The 22,001-nt window shown below is 44.7% G+C and overlaps 1 protein-coding gene across 13 annotated transcripts in view; it reads right to left on the bottom strand.

The window, feature by feature from the left end:
• The window catches only part of PPP6R3 (protein phosphatase 6 regulatory subunit 3), a 137,398-nt gene that overhangs the window by 54,464 nt on the left and 60,933 nt on the right, over window positions 1-22,001 (bottom strand). For all 13 annotated transcript variants that reach the window (XR_004680765.1, XM_035013453.1, XM_035013457.1 and 10 more), the window contains exons 3-8: window positions 19,686-19,918; window positions 15,006-15,192; window positions 11,458-11,595; window positions 8,720-8,785; window positions 6,078-6,190; window positions 2,939-3,052 (exon numbers count right to left, since the gene is read on the bottom strand). Coding sequence is in view for 12 of the 13 variants with exons in the window: in XM_035013453.1 (XP_034869344.1) it covers window positions 2,939-3,052; window positions 6,078-6,190; window positions 8,720-8,785; window positions 11,458-11,595; window positions 15,006-15,192; window positions 19,686-19,912 (845 nt within the window). In the remaining variant the exon portion in view is untranslated. The remainder of the gene's footprint in view (window positions 1-2,938; window positions 3,053-6,077; window positions 6,191-8,719; window positions 8,786-11,457; window positions 11,596-15,005; window positions 15,193-19,685; window positions 19,919-22,001) is intronic.

Genomic DNA, 22,001 nt, shown 5'->3' with positions numbered 1-22,001 from the left:
CTCATGAGCTTTTTTGGGATTCTTTTTACCTTGTTTGTCTTGCAATTTTGGGCTAAAAGGTGGACAAGTTGTGTAGAGTAGTAGAAACCGATGTAAACATTATTTCTGGAATGAACACATCTCTTATTCTCTACACCTTTAGTGTGGGGTTCAAATCAATCTTAAGGTGAGCAGCTGAACTAGGTTTGCTAGGACTGATTTCCCTCAGCGTGTTAGACTTCAAATGTGTCTCAAGTTACTCTGTATTTATACTTAGGGCTGGTTTGTCAACTTTTTCCCCACGTCACTCTTTAGCTTACTCTTAGCTAAAGTTCTTCCCTGTAAGCTTGCTCCTGTGCCTGATAAAAGTCTCCCCCTACACCAGCCTTTCCTCTTATCAGCTGGCTGCTGTTACTGGAGGTCTGGTGGAATGGAACAGTGGGGAGAAAGGCCACTGTTCTGCTTTAGGCTGTCTTAGGCAGCTGAAGGGTCCCTAGCTCTCACTGACCCTGCTTCAGTGGTAGGGGATCTCTTTAACAGTTGGGGCCCAGAACGTGTCCCTGCCTCTCCCATGGGCTAGAGGATTTTTTCTGGTCCGTTCTTCCCACTGCAAATGGTCTTCACCTGTGTCTTTATGACTAAAGGATTTCCTTAATGGCCTAAGGACTTCGTTCAGCAGGTGCTAGAGGAAGGATTACGGTGGGGACTCATGCATTTTCCCCAAAGGCTGCTGCTCTGTTTCCTGAGGCCCATTCTTCAAGGGAAGCTTTTTCTGGCCTCTTGCCCTGCCCCGCCACCACCATTTCCCCAAGAAGAGCTTACAGATGTGTGCATATTCCCCTGGCGTCTACAGCTTTCAGGTTTCTTTGCCCTCCTTGTCCCCTAGGGAGATTTGGGAGTTACCTAGCCTACTGTGGTCCTGCATTTATGCAAAACGTATCTAAACTCTTAATTTCACCAAGATGAAAAATGAAACTATGAAAGTACCCCAGTTCCTTGGTGTAAGGTAAGAGCTAATATATACTAACTTACCCCTTTTCTCCTTATTTCTTGAGTTTTATTAAAATAATCTAAAATGTATTATTTGTTTCCAACATGTAACTTATTCAACTATTCATTCTGAACATTTAACCATCACATTCATATTAATAATTTACAAACCCTATCCATTTCCTTTATCATCACTTTTATGAATATTACTACTTTAAGTTCTTTAACTTATTTTCTGTTGGGTTTTAGTCAAGTCCATCTTCAGGTACTTCACGCCGAGAACAGAAGCCTGATGGAAGGCTGAGGTCGCTGAGGTCGCAGAGACCGGGGAAGGCCTGCTCTGCCCTCACACGTCCCAGCAGTCAGCAACAGTGAGCCAGGGGCACAGTCCTGCCCTCCGCTTTCCGTCTTTATTTAGCTTCACAAATGAGATGCCTGGCAATCTGATCTGCTTTGTAGTTAACCCGTTTTTTCTTATCCAAGTATTTCTAGGATTTGTCCTTTCTTCTTGGGATTCATAAATCTCATCAGGAAAAGGCTAAAATCTGAGTGCCACCCTCCCTTTTAAATTTAATCTTGAGTATAGCATTTGATCACTTTCTGATCTGAAGACAAGTTCCTTCTGGTCAAAAATTTCCTTCTATTGTTTCTCTTATTGTTGTATCTTCTCTGCTCTAGATTGTACAATTATGTGTTTTCTTTCTTCCATTTGCAAAGACATACCTTTTTTCTCAGATTTATTCCTTTCTCAAGTCAGGGTATTTGACAGAAGCCTCACAGCACAGCACCATTTCAGATGCTTTCAAACCATGTGAAGAGATGGTGCAACTGTTGTGAAGCATGAGGAGCAAGATGACAGGCCTGCACCACCTGATTACTACCTTCATCCCTGGTTACATTCTTTAAAATAGAATTTGCAGTAGAAGATACAAACACAGTCAAAATTGCAGACAATCCCCAAATTACAAGATCTTTGAAGCGGTGTTGCCAAACTGCCTTTCATTACCACAGACCAAATATTAGACATACCGGGAATAGAGATAAAGGAATTTGGGAAGTGGAATGATTGTGTTCACTACTTTGCCAGAAACCAGAATGACATCATGAAAAGTACATCCAGAAACTTGGATGGCCGAAATTTTCATATGCTGACAGCAGCCTCCTCTGTCCTCTCCAAGCCCTCTGGTTTACTGGAGAGATCTAACAGTGAGTGAGAAAATACGAATTCCAATCCCTAAACCACATATTCCTGGAGGGCGCACATATACATACCTCTTCAAATCCTCATGCTCCAGGGAACAATTGGAAAATTCTGACAATTAGTAAGTGAATTAGCACTGGACATAAACTGTACAGAGTAATATGACAAACATCATCTGGCTGGCCCAGGGCACATACATGGGAAAAGCAGACAATATTTCTGATTCTGAAACACTTGGCACAATTTTCCCTTAAAGGCCGCAAGCCACCTACCCACCCATTTTAAAACAGCCTCACAAACTGCAGTGCCCTCACATGTGAAATCCCCAAAGAACCAATCTGAAGCCTCAAGTTAGCCTGTGTAGAAAAGAATCACAAGACAGAAAGCGTCCCTGAATTGCCACTTGGGAGGGGAGAGAGCTGCCCACTGACCAGGAGGAACACCTATTTTCATTTCATAATCAAGAAATACGCTTCTCTTGTGTTGCATGTTTTATTTATGACACCACTTGTTATAGCTACCTTCTCATAACTACTACAAATAACTAAACACTGCTGGTGAACAGTGCTCACCAAACGCTATCTTCAACTGTATCCCTATATCCCACGCTCACACGAAACTAACTCAGAGTTCACATATGGTGGAGACTCAGCACCTGCGATTCAAGGGCATGAGATTGTAGCTAATCAACCAACAACTTTTAGTTTCCAGAAAATCTCAAAGCAAAACAAAATGGCTCAGCATTTGTAAGACAAAAGGAAAGCTTACGTGGGCCGCCGTGTCTCAAGTAAAGTCAGCAGTATCTGGATTGCACTGACTATGGCGGATTCATTTTTCTCCTTGTGGAAAATATTTGATAGAAGCTGCTCTATAATTTCTTGCCTAGGGAAACAAACCAACAGTCAAGTGCTAACTGTAACATCCATTACCAGTAACGCCAGAGAAGAAGAGCATGGCAGCAGTCAGGCAAGTACTCTACGAGAGCTCAGCCGCACTTGGTCAGATCTGTTTCGCTTCACAATATTTTATTTTTAATACATTTATTAAACCAGACAAGTGATCCTGCTTATTATAAAACCTAACTCTCCGACATGTATTCCCCTACTCCCTCCCCTCAGCAGAATCACCTGGGCCCTGCTTGCCTTCGTCAATCTTGTTGAGAGCCAACAAGTATTTCAAGACTGGAAGTCACCTCCCACTCAGACCGGGTGCTGGTGGTGGTGGCTGTGGGTGGTAAGAAGATTTGGAACTCTTCATCCCACAAAAGGAGGGGAATTTTTCAAAAAGCCTAATTAGAACCCACAAATGTCTTCCCACAAAGGCATTAATGTATAATTAAGATCTAAAACATGTAAAAGATCAATTGTTGCATTTACCCTCTAATTAAAATTTGGTAAATCAAAATAATATGGTAGCAATGAAGTAGATTTGCCTCAACTATTGCCCAAAATGTATTCTCTATAGGCACACTCGTTTTTGCTGGTTATCATATCGTTTTTGTCCATCAGTAGGATGAACATTACACACTCAAGCCAGGATGAATGTAAAACACAAGGGTAACTTATTAGGTAAATTTATATGGACACTCCCAAGGAAGATCTCGGTTTCTTAGGATCTCAGTAATTTTCAGAATCCAAGTAAATGAAACACTGGCATCTCCCTTACAGCGGGACACACAGCTGGTCTGTCCCTGTTGCTCACCCAGCAGAGATGCCAGTTGTCCTGAAGTACAGCTGTGCTCACTGCATCCCAACATCCCCTTACCAGGCTAGGGCAGCAAGCAGGAGAGAATCTCTTTTTATCTGGGGGAAGCAAATAAAACTGGTATCTAACCTAACTTCAGAGCACCCCCACCCCGATGGAAGGAGCTTTCAAGTACTGCCAGACCAGCACTAAAATGGTGAGCCCTTTACGCAAAACAGCGCTATGAAAGTCACTCAACACACAGCAGTCTACAAAATAAATACTAGGTTTGGGACTGGGCTCTAGAAAACAGCCAGCTTTTTCATAGTAAACAGGTATGTATTTTCCAAAGAGCAGCCTCACGCCACGTCGAGGAGTCCTGACACAGCATCCAACCGCAGATGTCCACCTTCTCGTTCCAGCGCACGTTCTTACCGGAGAGCGCAATCACAGTTCCATAAATGCTGAAGCCTGAGGGAGTGGCTAACAAGGAGGCCCTCACTAGCTCAGGGCCTCATCAGTCAACTGCACCCATGAAAGCATCCTACTAATGCACAAAAATGATATATGACAGCCAGCAAAAATCTGGTGGTCAAGATGTAACACAGTATAGTAGCTGAACCATATTATGAGTCTTATCTAAACACACAAGTATCACTCAATACAGAAGAAATCATGAACTGAAGGACTAAGCTATTCAAACATGATAAAATGAATGCCTTTGTATTCCTTAAATATTAAGGCATTTATTTACATGTGAGAGAAAATAGATTTACTTTCACATTTTAAAAAAACTGGAGTTCTTGGACGAGTGTTAGTAAACTCCCCATAAGAGCTGTGAGGGCACGAAGCACACAGGCCCCGGGGGCCAGACCCCACATCTGGGAGGGCCCCGGCGGCACTGACACTCAGTGCTCACTGCTGACCAGTCTGGCATCCGGGGGAACCTGCTGTCCCTGACGGCCACTGTACTTGAACTAACCTGTCCTAAGTGTAAAATACACACTGGATTTCCAAAACTGTGACAAAGAAAAGAATGTAGAATACCTCAGTAATTATTTTTTAAATGGGCATATGTTCAAATATTTTGTGTCAATGAGATTAAATAAAATATATTATTAAAATTAATTTCACCTATTTTTTTACTCGAATGTGGCTACTAGATAATTTAAAATGACATCTGACTTTTATTTCTATTGGACAATGCTATCATGAACCATGAGATTGTTGGTATTCAAAAAATTTTAACATACTCAAATGGCAATTTTACATGGTTCAACCTAACACTACTATAATTACTAGTATTTAAATGTGGAATATCTTAGATGTACAAAGAGTACATATGCCATAATGCCAAGAATAACGGAAATGGGGAAGGAAAATGACATTTTACTTAGAAGCTGGTAATTTAAGTTTCCCTACTTCAGAGAATTAGTCAACTCCCTTCCTGGGAAAATACAACTCTACTTCTTAGATGACAGACTTTAAAAATGACACCATGTCTCTAATTTGTTCCTAGCTCATCTCACTGTGTGGATGCAGGTCAAATGTATGCCTGTGCTCAATGGCAAATATTCTTTCAGAGAATGTGTGAATCTAGAAAAGCTAGTACCCACGGGTTGGCCATTCACAAATTTCAAAACAGCACACCATCCTCAAGCTATTTTCCACCCAAACATGAGATGGCTGCTCACAAGGAATGGTCATGAAAAATAAGGGCAGAGCAGTCACTACAAAGACAAAAAACATACAAGACTTGTAAACCCTTCAAATCAGGTCTGGTCAGGTTACCCCTAGTCAGCTGCAAAGGTATAGTAAACCCCAAGAAGAGCTTCTGGTAAAAATCCTTGACTACAATGGGTCAAATTAGTTTGTGGTTCAGACTATTCTTCACCAAAGACCTGGAGAGCAGTAACCACAGCCATGATGCGCTACCCCATCTTAGGACGGCTTTATGGAATTATAGTTTACAGCTATTTGAAGAGTTCGAGGTCTACATATAAATGTCATTTATTTACATTTTTACCCTGCAGGTCTCCACTGGGCATCAAAAATAGCTGACATCAGATAAGCCGGTTCTCCTACCTTCTCCCCCACCCAAGGGTATTGAGCAGGGTCATGATTCCCCCAGATGGAAGACTTACCAACCACTCATACTGGTAACACATCAAATAGCATCAATTAAAAAAAAAAAAAAAGAACAGGAACAGAGTTTTAAACATACTTTTCTAGAGTGGCAAGCAGGGGATCTGGTTCTGTACTGTTCTGAATTTGTAACATCTGGTCTCTGCTCAGGCGAACAATTTCACAAAGTGACTGTGAAGCATTTGAATGCCGCTAAAGGAAAAAAGTACAATTTTAACCATAAAACACATCAAACGTCAAATTTATAACAAAACGTTAGTGAGGACATTGCTTAAGAAGTAACACAAATCAACACTGGCCATAAGAAGCTGCAGTGAGTAAAAAGTCAAGCTCAGTAGAAGTAACATAGGTAAACACAAGAGTATTTGGTTGTGCCAGGCTAATGAGCTTCACATAACAATACTGCACAGTACAGATCACTACGTGTAGGTACATGGGATCAAAGTTCTGGCAAGGAAAAATTTCTACAACTGAGAACTTGAAAAAAAATACACCCCCAAAATACAGCTGACCTTTGGACAACATGGGTTAGAACCACACGAGTTCACTTCCACGTGGATTTTCTCAATATGGTATAGTACTTATTTAAATGGATTTTCTCTCATGATTGTCTTAACATTTTCTTTTCTCTAGCTTGCTTTACTATAAGAATATGGTATGTAATACATATACAAAGTATGTGTTAATTGATGGTTTACCTTATTAGTAAGGCTTATGGCTAATGGGCTATCAACAGTTAGGTTTTATGGAGTCAAAAGTTTTACATGGATTTTCGATTTCATAGGGGGTTGGTACCCCTAACCCCTATGTTGTTCAAAGGTCAAATGTATATATTTTTATCAGCATAGAAGCTGATAAATCAGCTTTTAAATCAGCACTGATTTAAAAAAAAAGACAAATACAGCTTTCTGGAATATACCAATGGGTAAGAAATGTTCATCTTCTCCCAATGTACTGTGTGTTTACCTTACAGGAAAGGTCTAAAATCTCAGCACCTGAATGCATTATAGTCTGCGGCACGTGGCACTGAGCGCAGCCCGCAGATGGAGCAGTTACACAGCCGGTTCAGGTGGACCGTGATACTACGGCACAGATGACAACACACAGCAGGGTATCAAAACCCACTGACTAGAATTAGGAACCTAACATTTCCCTGGTCAGTATGATTTTAGCATACAATTTATCACTTAATACAAAAGAGAAGTATCGAAAGGATTGTCCAGAGGCAAAATTAACTTTCTTGCAAGTCAAGTCAAGAAGCTAATGCTCCAAATGCTTTGTCCTTAAAAAAAAAGAAGAAGAAGAAGAAGAAGAAGAGCTGCAGACTTGGGCTTCTCCTTTATCAGTTTCTCCTGAGCCTTGCAGACAGGTTTAATTTCCTGTTGAGCAATCATGTTCTTCTGTTTGAGAACGGAAAACCTAGTAATAGGCAAGCCTTGTCCACGGACATGTATTCCCTGTGAATGAGACAGGCCAGGCTCCTGTCATCACTCTCCAAGGCCCCCAGTGGCCACACTTACATCACACGGGAAACGTGCTCAGGAACCGTCCAACTCCCCCGGCCACAGGAGGCGTTATTAGCCCAACCAGACTGCAGGCTACCTCTAAGCAGGACTTCTCCCACTGCAGCCCCCGATACGGGCACACACTGGGATGTGTTCTGAATGTTAACAGGAGCAATACTGCAGGGGGGCACCAGATGCACTGTCCCAAGGGGAAGATGGGGAATCAACAGCACCTTTAATGATTAACTTTGGGGGGGGGGGGGGAGCTGTTTTAGATAAATTCCAGGTATCAGAAGTTTTTGAATACACCCAAGGAGAAGGGGCTAAATCAAGCTTTATGAGCAAGAATATCCTCTGGTTACACACTTTTCCCTTTGTACTATTCCTCCATGGTCTCACTCTTCAATCTAACTGGCAACCTAAGGCACACAAGAAGGTCCCCTGACCTCCCCATGACATATCTGCCCATCTACTTGAAATCACCTCCTTCACAGAGAGTAGGCTGAGCCGCAGAGCTGTCGTGTCCACAGGCAGAAATGGCTAAACATGGGCAATTCCACAGGGCTCAGACCGCGACAGAAGGCGGCAACAAGAGGAGCGGCAGAGCTGACAGCTTCCTCCACAGGGGCCAATGGGCCAGTCCTGGGGACCCCACCCAGACAGGCATCCCCTCAGCACAGAGCTCAGTCTTCAAACTCTGGAGCAGCTTCAATCCTTTTGCCAAGTCAATCCCCAGCTCCCGTGACAAAGCCAAACCTGTCAGTGCCAGAAGCCAGGCCAAGAGCCCAACAACACTTTAGGGGTTTAACGGTGGCAAAGACGCCGATGTGCTGCCTGGACAGTGTAGCCAGGACAGAAAACACAAGTGCAGATGTGGCCACACCATTTGGGCTAACGATGTGTATACAAGGAAAAAGAAGTGGGACGGAGAAGGTCTGTAACAAAGGCAAGCAGATTCAGCACAAAATCCCAAGCTCCAGAAGATCATGCTAGAACCAGGGCCTGCTGTTTTCCACATTTCTGAAAAGGTTCTGAGCATCAGCAAAATGTAGTATTTTTTTAAAACCTTTAGTGCTTAGAAAAGTGTCAACTTTAAGAATGCCAGATTATACCTGTCCTCTACCTTCATGTCTCATACAATTATGCTCTATGCCCTAATAAACTCGGTTCCATTTTTTTAAAAAAATCAAGGTTACAGTCACACAAGAGAACTTACATCTTCTTCTTGCGATGGATGAACTATTTCCACAAGTCTCTGGATAATTTGCTCCTCATTTAACCACTGTAAAACACATTGTAGAGGTAATCATAGCAATGCGTGGCTCTTGTTCAAGCCCCAATGAAGATTAACATACTTGGAAATATCCATCACATTTTAAGTAGAATGTTACAGGTTTCTCTGGACTTTGAACACTACAGGAAATTAAAAGTCCCCCAAGGAAAATGCCAGTGAATATTATTATTTAAACAGTAGCCAACAGTACCAACTATGCCCCAAATTATAATTCCCACATACAAAAATTCTAACATCAGCTTCTTAGCCACTGGGTAATTCTCAGACACTAAGCACTAAAAGGGTCTGTATTTTGTTTGGGGCGTGCACGCGCGTGTGAGTGTGTAATTTATATATTTTCTGTAAGACAGTATTCACCCTAAGACAGCATCAGAGGGGCCCTTGGGTGGTTCACAGTTGGTTAAGCCCCCAGATTAGGGCTCTAGTCAGGATCTCAGGGTCAGGCTCTGCCCTCAGAGGAAAGTTGGCTTGAGATCCTCTCTCTTCCTCTGCCCGTCCCCACTCCCATGCACGTGTGTGCTCTCTCTCTCTCAAATAAATAAATAAATCTTAAAAAAAAAAAAAAAAAGCTTCAGAAAGACTGAGAAAAACAGTATTTAGTTTTAGACTCCAAAACCAAAACAGCCACAGGAAACACGGGGGGCAGGGCACCGTAGCAGGAGAGTTCATCTGCCCTGTCACGAGTTAGTAAAGAGCTAGTATCCTGCCTAGGACAAACTCTTTCTCATCTACATGTGAAGTACTGACGTGAATGAAAATAGGAAGAGAAGAATAAGAGAGAATAAGTATCAGCTAGTAGACTGTTAGGCAGGAACAGAAGCAACATAATAAACAAGGCACTTATAACCAAGAAAGGACACAAAAACAAAAACAACCTCAAAACAAAACCCAAAGGTTAAAGGGAAATTGGGGGGGGGGGGAACAGCGGAGGCATGGGGCTGGGTGGCAAGAAATCAAACACAATTTGCTAAGGGCAAAGCTGCCTGCTCCTTAAAGAGAAGGTGCCCAAGGAAAATGTAAACAAAGCTACTAGAGGGCACAAAGCTAGAGGTCCAACTTTACATTTTAAGATCAGTTTCAAAATGGGCACATGAATCACCCTCCTGGGGATCTTGCCAAAATGCAGATTTTGATTCAGTAGGGCAGAGGTGAGACCTGAGTCCTCAGGTGACACTTGGGGCCACACTTTAGTAGCAACGGGCAGGGGGATCATGACCACCAAGGGAGAAGGAAGGAAACTTTGTGGGCTATGAAAGGATCAGCCCCTCACTCCTACTGCCTCCACAGCCATTAATAAGCACTTATTCCCCCATGACGGGCACCCAAATCAAAGCTTCTAACTACCCTTCCCCCAACCCAAGCCTTTACTATCACTACATCCCTCCAGAAGCGCATCTATTCCTTTAGAAATGGCCCTAAAATTCAACCCAGAAGTGACCAAAGGAATTCTAAGAAACTATACTTAATAATTTCTGCCTAGAGCAATCCAAATATAAAGGTGACCCCTCTCATTGCCCTCAGCAATCTTTCCTGGAATCCTCAACATCTTCTGAGAAAAGATATCCACAAAAACATACCTAAAAGGAACCAGCACCCCAATTTCGGGTCCCTTCCCACAGGCAACTCCAGGACATTCACTAGGTATCCTCAGCTGGTGTCCTCACAATGACCATGGTTCTCAGGAGACTTCTGCCTGGTTCTACAGACCCAGCCCTGACCCCATCCCCTTTACACAAACACATGCCTGGGCATGCCTGCTCACCTCAGCAGAACATGCCTTTCCTGGAATACCACCTGACAGACCCTCCTGCCTCTCCTCTGGTTCTTTGAGTCTTTAATTAAAATCAGTATTGCCAATAAAACTAATTTCAAAGGAATGAGTGTTAGGGTTCGAGGCTGAGTATTAAGGATGGAGTGGGTTGGGGAAGGTTCTGGAAGAAGGCAGTGAAGAGAATGAGAGAGGAGGAGACAGAAGACAAGAAGGGGCAAAGGTAAGAGCCCGTGAGAAACCTCATCTTCCAGTTACTCACACTCTCCCTCTTCCCGCCCAAATTCCACTTAAGACAGCTCTTCAAGAGGCGCACATATCCTAAAATATCCATCTACCAAAATTTTAAAATATGTGTGCTTTTGGAAATAAGCCCCATTCTCCTTCTCCTTCTATGATCCTAACTACCCACAAGAGGAACGTTACCCTGAAGGCTGATTTCCTGGAAACACCCGAACCCATCCTTGCAGCCATGACCCTGCGGTGTAGTCACGCTCTCAAGATCGATGCCTCATGGCATCCTCAGATGAGATTTGTAACTCCCTGTCTTCTGCTCTTACCACCAGACCAGTTTTAAACACATTTTCAACCCATTCCACTGCCCCACTCCCACTGAAAATCAAACCGGCAAAGGGTAAAGAACCCCTCACAAAGAAACATCCCAGGCACCTCCGGATGTGCACATCTCGAAAACGAATCCTGCAAAATTGTAATCTCTTCCTACCTTGGAACCACCTTCCTTCCCCACCCTGCCCTCCTCCCCACCCCACCCCCAGTTCCTCAGACAACCTTCGCCTCCTCCCAACCCCCTGGAATCCCTCCCAGCACCCAGCAGCCCTGTCGGCTCCTGGGCCACTCCCCGCCCCGGCGCAGGAGTCCTAATTCTACTCACATTCAGCACATCTTGCCTGGGCTGCGGAGGCTCGATGCACGTCAGGAGCCTGAGCAATAAATCCATGATGGCCGAAGTTCCTATGTGCTTTATTATAAGGTCTACAAAATCACGTTTCTTCTTTAAGAAATCCACAATCTAGAGGAGAACAAACCAAAACTCAAAGACACATAACTGGGGAACTATCAACTTTAGAATGTATTCCACCCTGACCCCTCAAACTGCCCCCTCTCAAATCCCACCACCATCTTAAGTGGAGGAATGGCAAATGCTGAGTTAGTAATCAGATGTAAATTTGGAAAGCCTGCTAATTGTGAGAGTATGCAAAACCCCTTGGGAAAAAAACTCCCAAATTATCACACATTTCCTCATATAAATACACTATAATAGAATCTTTTATTTCTGTTCACTTTCATTATTAGTTTTCAAAGAATAAGGATAAATAATTTAATACCCTATAAAGAGCACGAGAATATACCATTAAACAGTTTATGGACATAAAGCAAGTCCATAAGACTGCACTAAAATGCAGAATAAATATTCAAAATCCTCATTAGTCCCTACCAAGTAAGAAAAATAATTCAAAACATCAAGTGTTTTTAAGTCAGTCTAAGCGGCTAACTCACCTGCTCCAGCAACATCACATGTGGGTTTGAGGTCAGCTGTTCACCTGACCAGATTAACACAAGGAGGGTGAGTGGGGAAGAGACGGGCAGCTATACAGAAGGGACACGAGAAGTTACAACTGCCACCTGGGTCTCTCTTCTGCGCAAGAAGAGGGAGAGCGTTCTGTCCTGCAAACCCTTGTGGGCCTTCTGTCCGTCTGCACCAAGTGTCTCTTCGAAAGTCCCAGAAGCAGCGCGGCCAGTGTGGCAGCAGCTAAGTCTCACCAAGCTCTATCGAGAAGCCCTCGAGGTGGGGTTGCCCCACTCAGCGTTCTAGACAAGGAAACCAAGGCGCAGACCAGTTAGGTATCTTGCTAGAGCCAAACCGTGGCTGCCCTGAGGTTTACACTTAGATCTGTTTGCCACAAAAGCCACCAATCCTGCCATCAGCCCACGTGAAGAAGTCCACTGAGCCAGAGAGGACAAAAACTGCTTCACGCTATCCAGTACAAATGGAGGTGCAACTATCCCAGGCCGCTCCTCTGAACAGGGAGCTTAAACGTCACCATATAAGCCTTCAAGAAGTCAGCTACAACTATTCCACTCACAACTGAGTCACACAGTAGTTCTTAAAAGCACAGCAGGGTAGAAAAGAGGAAAAAGTCAGACGTGACCAACATACCCTGTGCTTCAGCGGCAAAAGCGCCAGCTCAGGAGCCCAAGGGCACAAACCAGAGCCAGCGCTGTGGACAGCACAGCAAAGACAGCAAGATGTCCTCAGTGGAGGACGACACCTGAGACGCGAACCTTCCCGGCACTGAAGGGACCCCAGGGCTGGATGGCCTGGGCCGTGAGCGACGAACAACTGCATGAGGTAAGCCAGGCTGAGTCTCCAGGTTCCTCACTGCCTGCAGCTGCATGCACCCTCACTCACGTCTCACGAGAGGGGAAACCTTCATCTACACTCTCAGTTCTCCAACGGAGAGAGAGGTGTTAGGTTTGACCTTTTCCTAGAGCTAGAAGAGCGAGGGTGACTGAATCCTCCCATTCTCATTCCAAGAGTCCCAGGCCAAGAAGCACAAGGAACCACGGAGTGAGCAGGCCCCTTTCCCAGCACTTCATCGGCGGATGCCATCCCCGTGCATGGGCACGTCTGACCCGGAAGGCCAGCACAAACACTCAGCGTCCCAGAAAGCTTCACGTATTCCCGCGTATATCAAAGGTATGGTGAGAACCGGAGCCCCTGAATCTGGGCTCCCCTAGCATGGAGTGAAAAGAAAAAGCATGATGGAGGTGGAAGGCCTAAGTCAGTAACGGCTACAACCATCTGAAAGGCCGGTACCTCAGGCTGATGGGACGGTGTGCACTTGCTAGAATGTCAGCAGTTACCGTTATTTCTCACCAGAAAGTGGAAGAGGGAAAGACAGCCTGTATTACAGTAATCATGATTTGGGGATTATTATCTAAGAAAAAAGAATCTCAATTCCAATACCTTCAGGAGGATAATCCTGCCTAATTAAGAACACGAAAGAACAATCTTGTCTTTATAAAATAAAACATGCATCCACTTTGCCTTGGCAAAGGACAGACATACTGGGCCTAAAATAGCCCCATCGCTCCATGTCTGCTGATGGCAAGGACAGGTCACGGAGCCTGTTCTCCATCAGGGAGGAGGCCAGGCCCGGACGGTTGGACCAACTGCAGCCCTGGCATCACACCCTTGCTCGCTGCACTCTGGCAGGTCTATTTGTAACTTGGAAGCTCTCGTTGCTCCTTGGGTGCCTGTTTTCAGAAGTGGTTCCTATCTCCTGGTAAGCACATCCTTCTGCACACCAGTATCCACTAGAGCAGTGACTCTCAAGTTTTAGTATGCATCAGAATCATCTAGAAGACTTATTAAAAATCCCAGATCGCTGGGCCCCACCCTCAGAGTGTCTGATTCATTAAGCGTGAGGTGGGGCTTACAAACTTGCATTTCTAATAAATTCTCAGGTGGTACTCATGCTGCTGGTCAAGAAACCATACTTTGAGAACCACTACACATACACTAGGTCCTTGGAAAATCAATTTCCCAAGGGTATCTGAGTTGTTTAAGAAAAAAACAGATATAGGGGTGGGGAGAGGAAGGAGAGGAGAGGGAGGGAGCAGTTCCCTCCACAGTAAAGTAGGATTTTCTGCTCAGCACTACTGGACAGGAACGGCAGTCTAAACAGAGACGTCTGGAGGCGCCTGGGTGGCTCAGTTGGGTAAGTGTCTGACTTTGGCTCAGGTCATGATCTCAGGGTCATGGGATCGAGCCCCACTTGGGCTCCGTGCTCAGCAAGGAGTCTGCTTCTCCCTCTGCCCCTCCCCTAGCTCATGCTCGCGCTCTCCCTTGCTCGCTCTCTCTCTCAAATAAATAAATAAAACCTTAAAAAATAATAATAAAAGCATAAACAGAGACATCTCAAGCTAAACACTTAAGTTTTCGAGTGGACTCAAAATAGAAAATAATCACCATCTGTATAAACTCATCATCAATTACATTTATGGAAAAGCTTGATTCAAACCCTCATTTGTGTTGGGCGCATCATTAGGGGAAAGAAAAAAAAAACAACTGTCACTTCCCCAGTCGCTACAACTCCACTCACACCTTCAACCACTCAGTATGAGCCACGGCACTCGCCACCTTCACAAATGGACAACCCACGTTCTCATGCTTTTAACTATTTGTCAAAAGAGGAAACCGAAGTACTTACTACAACGCTGAGCTGTGAGGCACTTAGAAGAGTATGTCAAGTTAGAACACAGTCATGAACGTGTAAGGCAGTGTTAAGTCAGTATATTTAAAATACACTCCTCTCCAGAACCTGGACTTAAGGTACACTCAGAACACAATTACTGGGGGATCATCTCAGGGGGATGATCAGCCCTAATACTTACCTTCTGGAAAATGGTATTTACCTGTTCTGGTTTTCTGCTGATAAGAATACTGAGCACCTTGCTGAAGAAACTGGCAAGTAGCGGGTTCAAGGGGGAGTCGTTTAGGAGGAAGCTATATAACCTCATGAGCAAGGACTCGTCTTCTCCCAGCCTATCGTTCATCTGGGAGACATCAGAAGTGAGCAACTCACAAGATATATTTGGGTACCTAGAAGAACAGGACACTTGTATCATCATCTGTGTTAACAGTTTCATTACAGAAAGTAAAACACAAATCAGAAAGGCTTCCTAAAATTTTGTGAAAAATAACAAAATCACCTCTGGGAATTAGAAAACAATTTCAATCCATTCTGTCCAACCTCTAGATTAAAGTGAATTTTCTACTGTACCTAAAAACTTACTTCTAAAGCAGCTTTAACAGGATATACATTCCCCAACAAAACTAGAGCACACCTAGGGCTTGGGAGCCTGGGGAGGCGGCACTGCAGGGCAGGGCGTGGGCCACCTCCGGCCACAGCCATCAGGCCTCGGAGGCCTGCTCCAGCAGGAAGCGGCAGAGCTTGGAGGACGACCGTGGGGGATGCTGGTTTCCAGAGAACTGCACTACGCACGGCTAAGTACTCAAGACACATTCAGGTTCCAAGACCGGCCACCTCTATTTTCACATGGGTTGCAAATGGTGCTAAAAAGCTGCTTTGGGGGAGCTTATCAAGTGTTGAGTCTATATTACGCCTTAAGAGAACCAATGTTCTAACATAGTTCCCTATGTGGAGAACAAGACATCAGCCCGAGTCACCCAAGTAGGAAAGCTGTGTACAAAACCCAAGCTCTCCACGCCAGCCTGCCCAGGTCTTCCAGGGATAAGCCCACCATCAGGGCTCACTGCAGTGGGACACAGACCTCTACCACTGACCCCACAGCTCTGGAAAGAGCTGCACCCCTAAAGCATGCTTGCCTTTGACCCCCAGAGCACTCCCTCTCTGAAAACCAGACAGCTAATCCATTTTTTCCACACACTCCTTTTACCACAATTTCTCTTCTGTTTTCTACAGCAACAAATGCAGACTCCCAGGCCGGCCCACAAGACACTCTCCGCCGCCCCCAAGTTCACTTTTCTGCTCTTTACTCCTCCCTATCAAGCAGCCAGGATCCAGGACCAACTCATCATCTGGAGCGGCAAGTCAAAGGCCGGCTGGACAGGGAGGTGACAAAACAGCCACAAGTTGCTATGGGACAGGAGAGAGGCGAGGACTGTTGTCTGGAACACAGACAACACCCCTCGAGGCATCCGCGACAAGCAAGGGCGGCCTACTGTGAGGCCCCTGGCTTGAGAGGCCACAGCCCCTGAGAGGGTCTGGTGTGAGGTCGGAAGATGGAACAGTGGGAGAATGTCCCCAAGTGAACCTCTGTAGGGAGGAAGAGAACGGAAAAGAAAGACAACAGAACTGGCAGGTGTGTGGGCATGAAGAGCATATTATCAAATAGCTGTCTTCTGTGGCTCGAATTAAAAGTCTTTCTTTCTTACTTTATGGAACATGTGGGCTCAACGATGCTGTAACGTAAAGCCGCCATTATGCCAGGGGCAGGATAATGCAGTGGGTGCAGGTGTGGCTTCTGGACTCACACCACTAGGTTCAGACTCTGTCTCTACCACTTACAAGCTGCATGACCTTGGACAAGTTACTTAACCTCCCTGGGCCTCAGTTTGCAAGTCTGCAAAATTAAGACAACAGCCTTTCCCTCATGGGGAAGGATAACACAAAATACTGAGGAGGAGGCCCGGAATAAATGAAAGCTAGCTGTTTTTATTCCTCTTTATTTTCTACTTTATAAAACTTCCAAAATGCTGCTGTGGGGGGTAGGGGGTGCACTGTCTCAACTGTCCCGATTTGAAACTGCTGGCATATAAAGCACTGGCAAACCAATGCATAGGGTGTAGTCTCCAAATTCTGACACACAAGGTCTAGAACGGGGCATGGGCATCTAAAACATTTTTTTCATGAATTTTCCACATATTTTTCCACAGTGACTGAGACATATAATCTAGATAAAGAAGCATGAATATGGGGCCTGGGCACTATACATAACACTCAAGGTCCTGGTTACGGACAGGCTGGGGCTCCTCTCTCTCTCCTAAACATTAAACAAGCTTCTAAAGCACCCAAAGACCCCCTCCATTTCACCCTGTGGCAAGCCTTCCCCCTCCCCCACGCATGCTCTGACCTCAATTTCTTCGTGAGAACACGGAAGCAATCAGAAGAGAATTGCACCCCAACCTGCATCTAGGCGTCTTCCTCCTCCCTATCCGCAGAGCCAACTCCTAAAGCCGCCCTCCACCTGTCCTTTTTACCAGACGGTCTCCCACCTACTCAGGCACGGCACATCCCTGGGTGGCCCACTCCCTCTGTTCGTCATTTCCCTCCGTACTGCATGGCTCTCACCAGCATACAAACGTCCCACTATTTCTCCCACCAGGGATAAAAACACCACCACACCTCTTCTGACTCCCATCTGCCTGCAACACCCACTTTCTCTCTCTGCTCCTTTTCCAGGAGACTCTTGAAAGAGCTGTCTCTGCTTCGTCCCCGGTTCTTCCTCAAAGGCGTTCCAGCCAGGCTTTCACCTCCACCATTGCAGAGAACCACACTGATGGGGCCACGTGCTCTGTGCTGCAAACACCCATGGTCACGGGGCCTGTCAAGGGCGGCCCCCAACCTGGTTGTCCCAGCTCTCCTTCCTGAAGCCTGGCTTCTCTTGGCTTTCAGGGTGACAACCCCTCCTGGTTCTCCTCCTCCCTGCAGCCCCTCTGCAGTCCCTCTGTAGGAACCTTGACCCAACCAACAGCATCTTAGCTTTAGGACTTATTATACTACTTAAGGACCTATTCTCAAAGTTCTGCTAAATTATTTAGAACTGAGCTATCTGTCATTAAGATTAAAAAGGTTAGCGCAAAATGTTTAAATACCCTGTATAGGATCATTGACTTAGAACAGTGATGAGTTCAAGCCATGTGTGTAACTAATACAAAGTTACGAGATTCACAAAATACAGCACTCTATCACCCAGACTCTATAAACACTAGTTTAAATTTCCTGAGATGACGACAGGTCAACCTTAACTCCAGAAAGCTTTCAGATCCCATCTGCAATACCCATCTGCGTTCCAGCCGTGTGTATCTTGTATCTTACGCACAGCTGGGGCTCCATCCCCACCGAACTTCAGCAGAGAACTCATCTGCCCAGCGCAAGTCATGCTCCCCCAAAATGGCACCACCCAAAAGGCCATGTGTCCAGGGAGGCACACCTGCTCTCGCAACCTCAAAGGCAGCACAAAGAAAGCGCTGGCCAAGGCAATACTACAAAAGCCATGACTACTTTTTGGTAACATAAGCACCTTCCCTAAGGTGTGGTGTGCCCATTCTTCCCAGTTAAAGAGGTATTAGCTTCAATCAGCGGGTGAGGAAACCAACCCCAGAAGGGTAAGCCCTCTGGCTCAAGTTCTCTAAGAGGGGAGTGCAACACCCCTTCAGGTGGGCTGGATGCAAAGCCCACAGCACATCGGCTCCTACCAAGATGAGCCCCACGAGAAGTCGCACCCACACGTCCTGGTTCACTGGGAAGGGAACTGCAAAAGAGCAAAGTATCTGTCTTCTGGGGGTTGGGAGTACGCTAGTCTTCCTGCTGCCAAATTCCTTTCCTCTTCTTTTTCAGGGCACTGAACTGAGTGGAGGCTAATGCTAGCTGCCAATCTTAATGGCCAGCAGAGAACATGACCTCACCTCCTTGACAGTCCAAGCCACCAGGAACCTGAAAGCATTAATAAGTTTTATTTCTTTGGCAGCAAAATTCTCCCCACAAAGAAATAAAAAGATATCTGAAAAGAGGAAGATACTGGGGGAGAAAGGGCAAAGAATAATCTACCAAAAGCCTTAATCCTTCCTATTCCATTAAGTTTGTTTAATGAATAATCAATGACTTTTTGTTCCTGAAATCTGTCCGATTTTCTGGGGAGGAAGGAAAGAGTCAAATACTTCAAACAGAGTTGGATATGGGAAGAGAGTTCACTGAAACCCCAATACTTTGCATGCACGTGGAGTGCTCACAAAGGGTTTCCAGGCATGTGCAGTCCAAGTGTCGGAAGAGATGGTCATGAAGGGCCCGCCGGGCACTACTTCTCTGCTCTGAGCAGAGCAAACTAGTGGGGAGGACGTAAACCTGCTACAGTGATCCAAGGGGCTAGCTACTTCAATTTAGCTCCACTGATGTTCCCCAAGACCCATTCCCTTATCTTAACAAAAGTCAGAATTTCTTGTACCAGTAACAGTCTTCATAACCCAAGCTCTGGCTTAGATGTGCCATGTGATCTGGGGCAGTCACATAATTTCTACCTTCCTATTTGCAAAGAAGAGAAAATACTTACTTGAATCGTCTATTTTCAGCAACTTCTTCACTGTTTATAAAGCACTTTGCCCTTCCACAAAGACTCCTGACTGCAATTTAGAACGCTCATTTTAAAAACCCTGTGATTTCACTGGACTCGGTTCTAGAACGGATTAAATGCTCCACTGAGTCTGTCACCCTTGACCATCTTGACACTCTAAATGGTCTACAACAGCCCTGGGGAATTGCCGGACAACAATAATAATATTCTACCCCCACTTCACTTCAGTCCCACCCTAAAGAGAAGATTGAATTTTCTTACTTGTATCTGATCTTTTCATCCATGTCTTGAGGTGGTTCTTCTATAATGAATGAGACTAAATCTTCGAGACATTCTGCTTTTAACAGAAACTCTATAAGTTTGCGGTTCTGAGCTTTACATTCCTGTAAAACATCTTCCTCATCCATTAACTCCTTCAGTGTTACATCTTCTCTTTCTAGAAGTGTGTCTATGTGGGATGATGAATGAAGATCAAATTTCCAAAACATGCTGGTCTAAACAAAATGCAGAGAGTATTTCAAATAAAATTTCAACTTCACATATTAATTTTTCAAATTTTAATTGAGTTTTACAATCTAAAATGCCAACTTGAGTCACATAAGTAAAATAAGTGTCATATTGAACCTATAAAATACTTTCTAAGTAAGTAAAATCGGCAGGATTTTTCCTTCTCAGAAAATAGTTTTATTGGTAACAAAAAACTTTGACTTAAAAATGCTGAAAGAATGCTTAAACTTGGGTTGATTTTAACCTACAATATTAACCCATCCACACTTTGTTAAGAATTTAACGCTGGGAGGGGCACCTGGGTGGCTTAGTCGGGTTAAGTGTCCGACTCTTGATCTCGGCTCAGGTCTTGATCTCACGGCCATGAGTTTGAGCCCCAATACTTAAAAAAAAAAAAAAAAAAAAGAATTTAATGCTGGGAAAGGAAGAAAGAAAACCCTTTCTTACAGTTGAAGAACATTCTTACGCAGAAGTTATATCTTCAAGCAACAAATGACAAGCACTGTGACCTAAGTATCTAGCATTCTTCAGAATACTAAAGAATTACACTAGCATTTTCAGCACTGAGAGCAGTTTCGCAGCCAAAAGTCATAAAATGATAAAATCTGTGCCATTCTTAATAAAGAAACTAAACAAGTGGAACCTAGTTCTTGACGAATGAGGGAAACCAACATCCTCAGTTATCAGGAAAAGCAATGGGACATTAACAGGGCCACATATATATATTCTTCCCTTCTCTTCCTCCCACCCTTCCTCAACCAGTGAGGACAGGAAGTTCGTTTTCTTCAAGTTACAGTTAAAGAGGGTCCTGACCGGTCACAACCGGCAACAGGAAGCACAGGAGTCACTATGTCATCTGCAGCTGCCATGACAAGACCTTTTCAAGCCACTTTTGAGCAACACATGACAAGATGACAGCATCAAACGAAAGTCCTGATTGGGGACAGGACAAGTCACAAGTCACTCCTATCTGTCAAAGATGCTCACTGCAGAAGCCCTGACACAGGGTTTGGTAAGACACCTTCTGACTTCATGTAACCCCCAAACCTACAGATCAACTGCAGCTTTACCATCCACCCAGTATAGCGGCTCCTGTTACCGTTATCACCAAAAAACATGTGAAAATCCACACGTGCTCATGTAAAATCCTGTGCTGGAAGAGCTTGGGTAGAAGGAAGGAAGCTGCAAAGGTCGTAACTTATGTATAGCACACATACATTTTGAGAAGGATTTATTTTTGCTAAATCACCCATATTAGATCAGGCAGGAATATACCCTGATTTAGTATTTTCATGAACATCTGTTCAAAAAAATTTTTTTTTAATCCGACATCATGGAGGACAAATGTTACGTATACAGCCAGTCATACTGATCAATCCAGGAACAGAAGAAGAAAGACGTGTGCACGGCAGGTCACTCAAGAGCCTGTAGAAGTATATGCACTTCACCTGACTTCCCTATACGTATGTAATCAACGCAGTCTGAAATACAAGCAAAGTTTTAAGGAATCTTAACAAAGAAGGACTCCTCAAGAGAACAAGTTTTAGGTAAGATTGTGAAGTATGGTGTTATAAAAGTTGTCCCTGCTTCAAAAGAGCTTTCAATGTTTCAAAAGCTACCTCCGGCCATACACTCACATGCAGTCACCGGCAGCAGGAAGACACAGTTAGGAACGAAGCTACTGTGACAGTTCACCTAAACCGGACCGGCAACGCCTCGCTCTGGAGGCACTGTGAGTGGACCTGTCCGCCCCAAAGCTCAATGGAGGACACGAGTACAAGGCACAGCCGCCTCTCTCCTCTGAACGATGAGGCCCCTAATTATGTACACAAGACCCAGAACACGCTAAAAAAGCGGGGTCACAACTCCCAGCATGGTCAGCAACCACCCACATGCTAGGCCTCTGGCCTTCAAGACCAGGAGCAGGCAGAGTGCTCCCTGGGAGTGGAACACTTTTGCTGGTGAAGGACAGAAACACGTCCTTCCAACACAAGAGCAATCTGCTTCTACTTCTAAGGCAGTTACTAAGGAAATAAGGGCAAAGGTGATATATCCTTAATAAGAATGGAA

The sequence above is a fragment of the Mirounga leonina genome, unplaced genomic scaffold (assembly GCF_011800145.1).
Source record: "Mirounga leonina isolate KUSES-001 unplaced genomic scaffold, KU_Mleo_1.0 Mir_166, whole genome shotgun sequence".
In the NCBI taxonomy this organism is placed as follows: Eukaryota; Metazoa; Chordata; class Mammalia; order Carnivora; family Phocidae; genus Mirounga; species Mirounga leonina.
The sequence above is the reverse complement of the archived record's forward strand: the minus strand, read 5'-3'. Positions and strand labels throughout refer to the sequence as shown.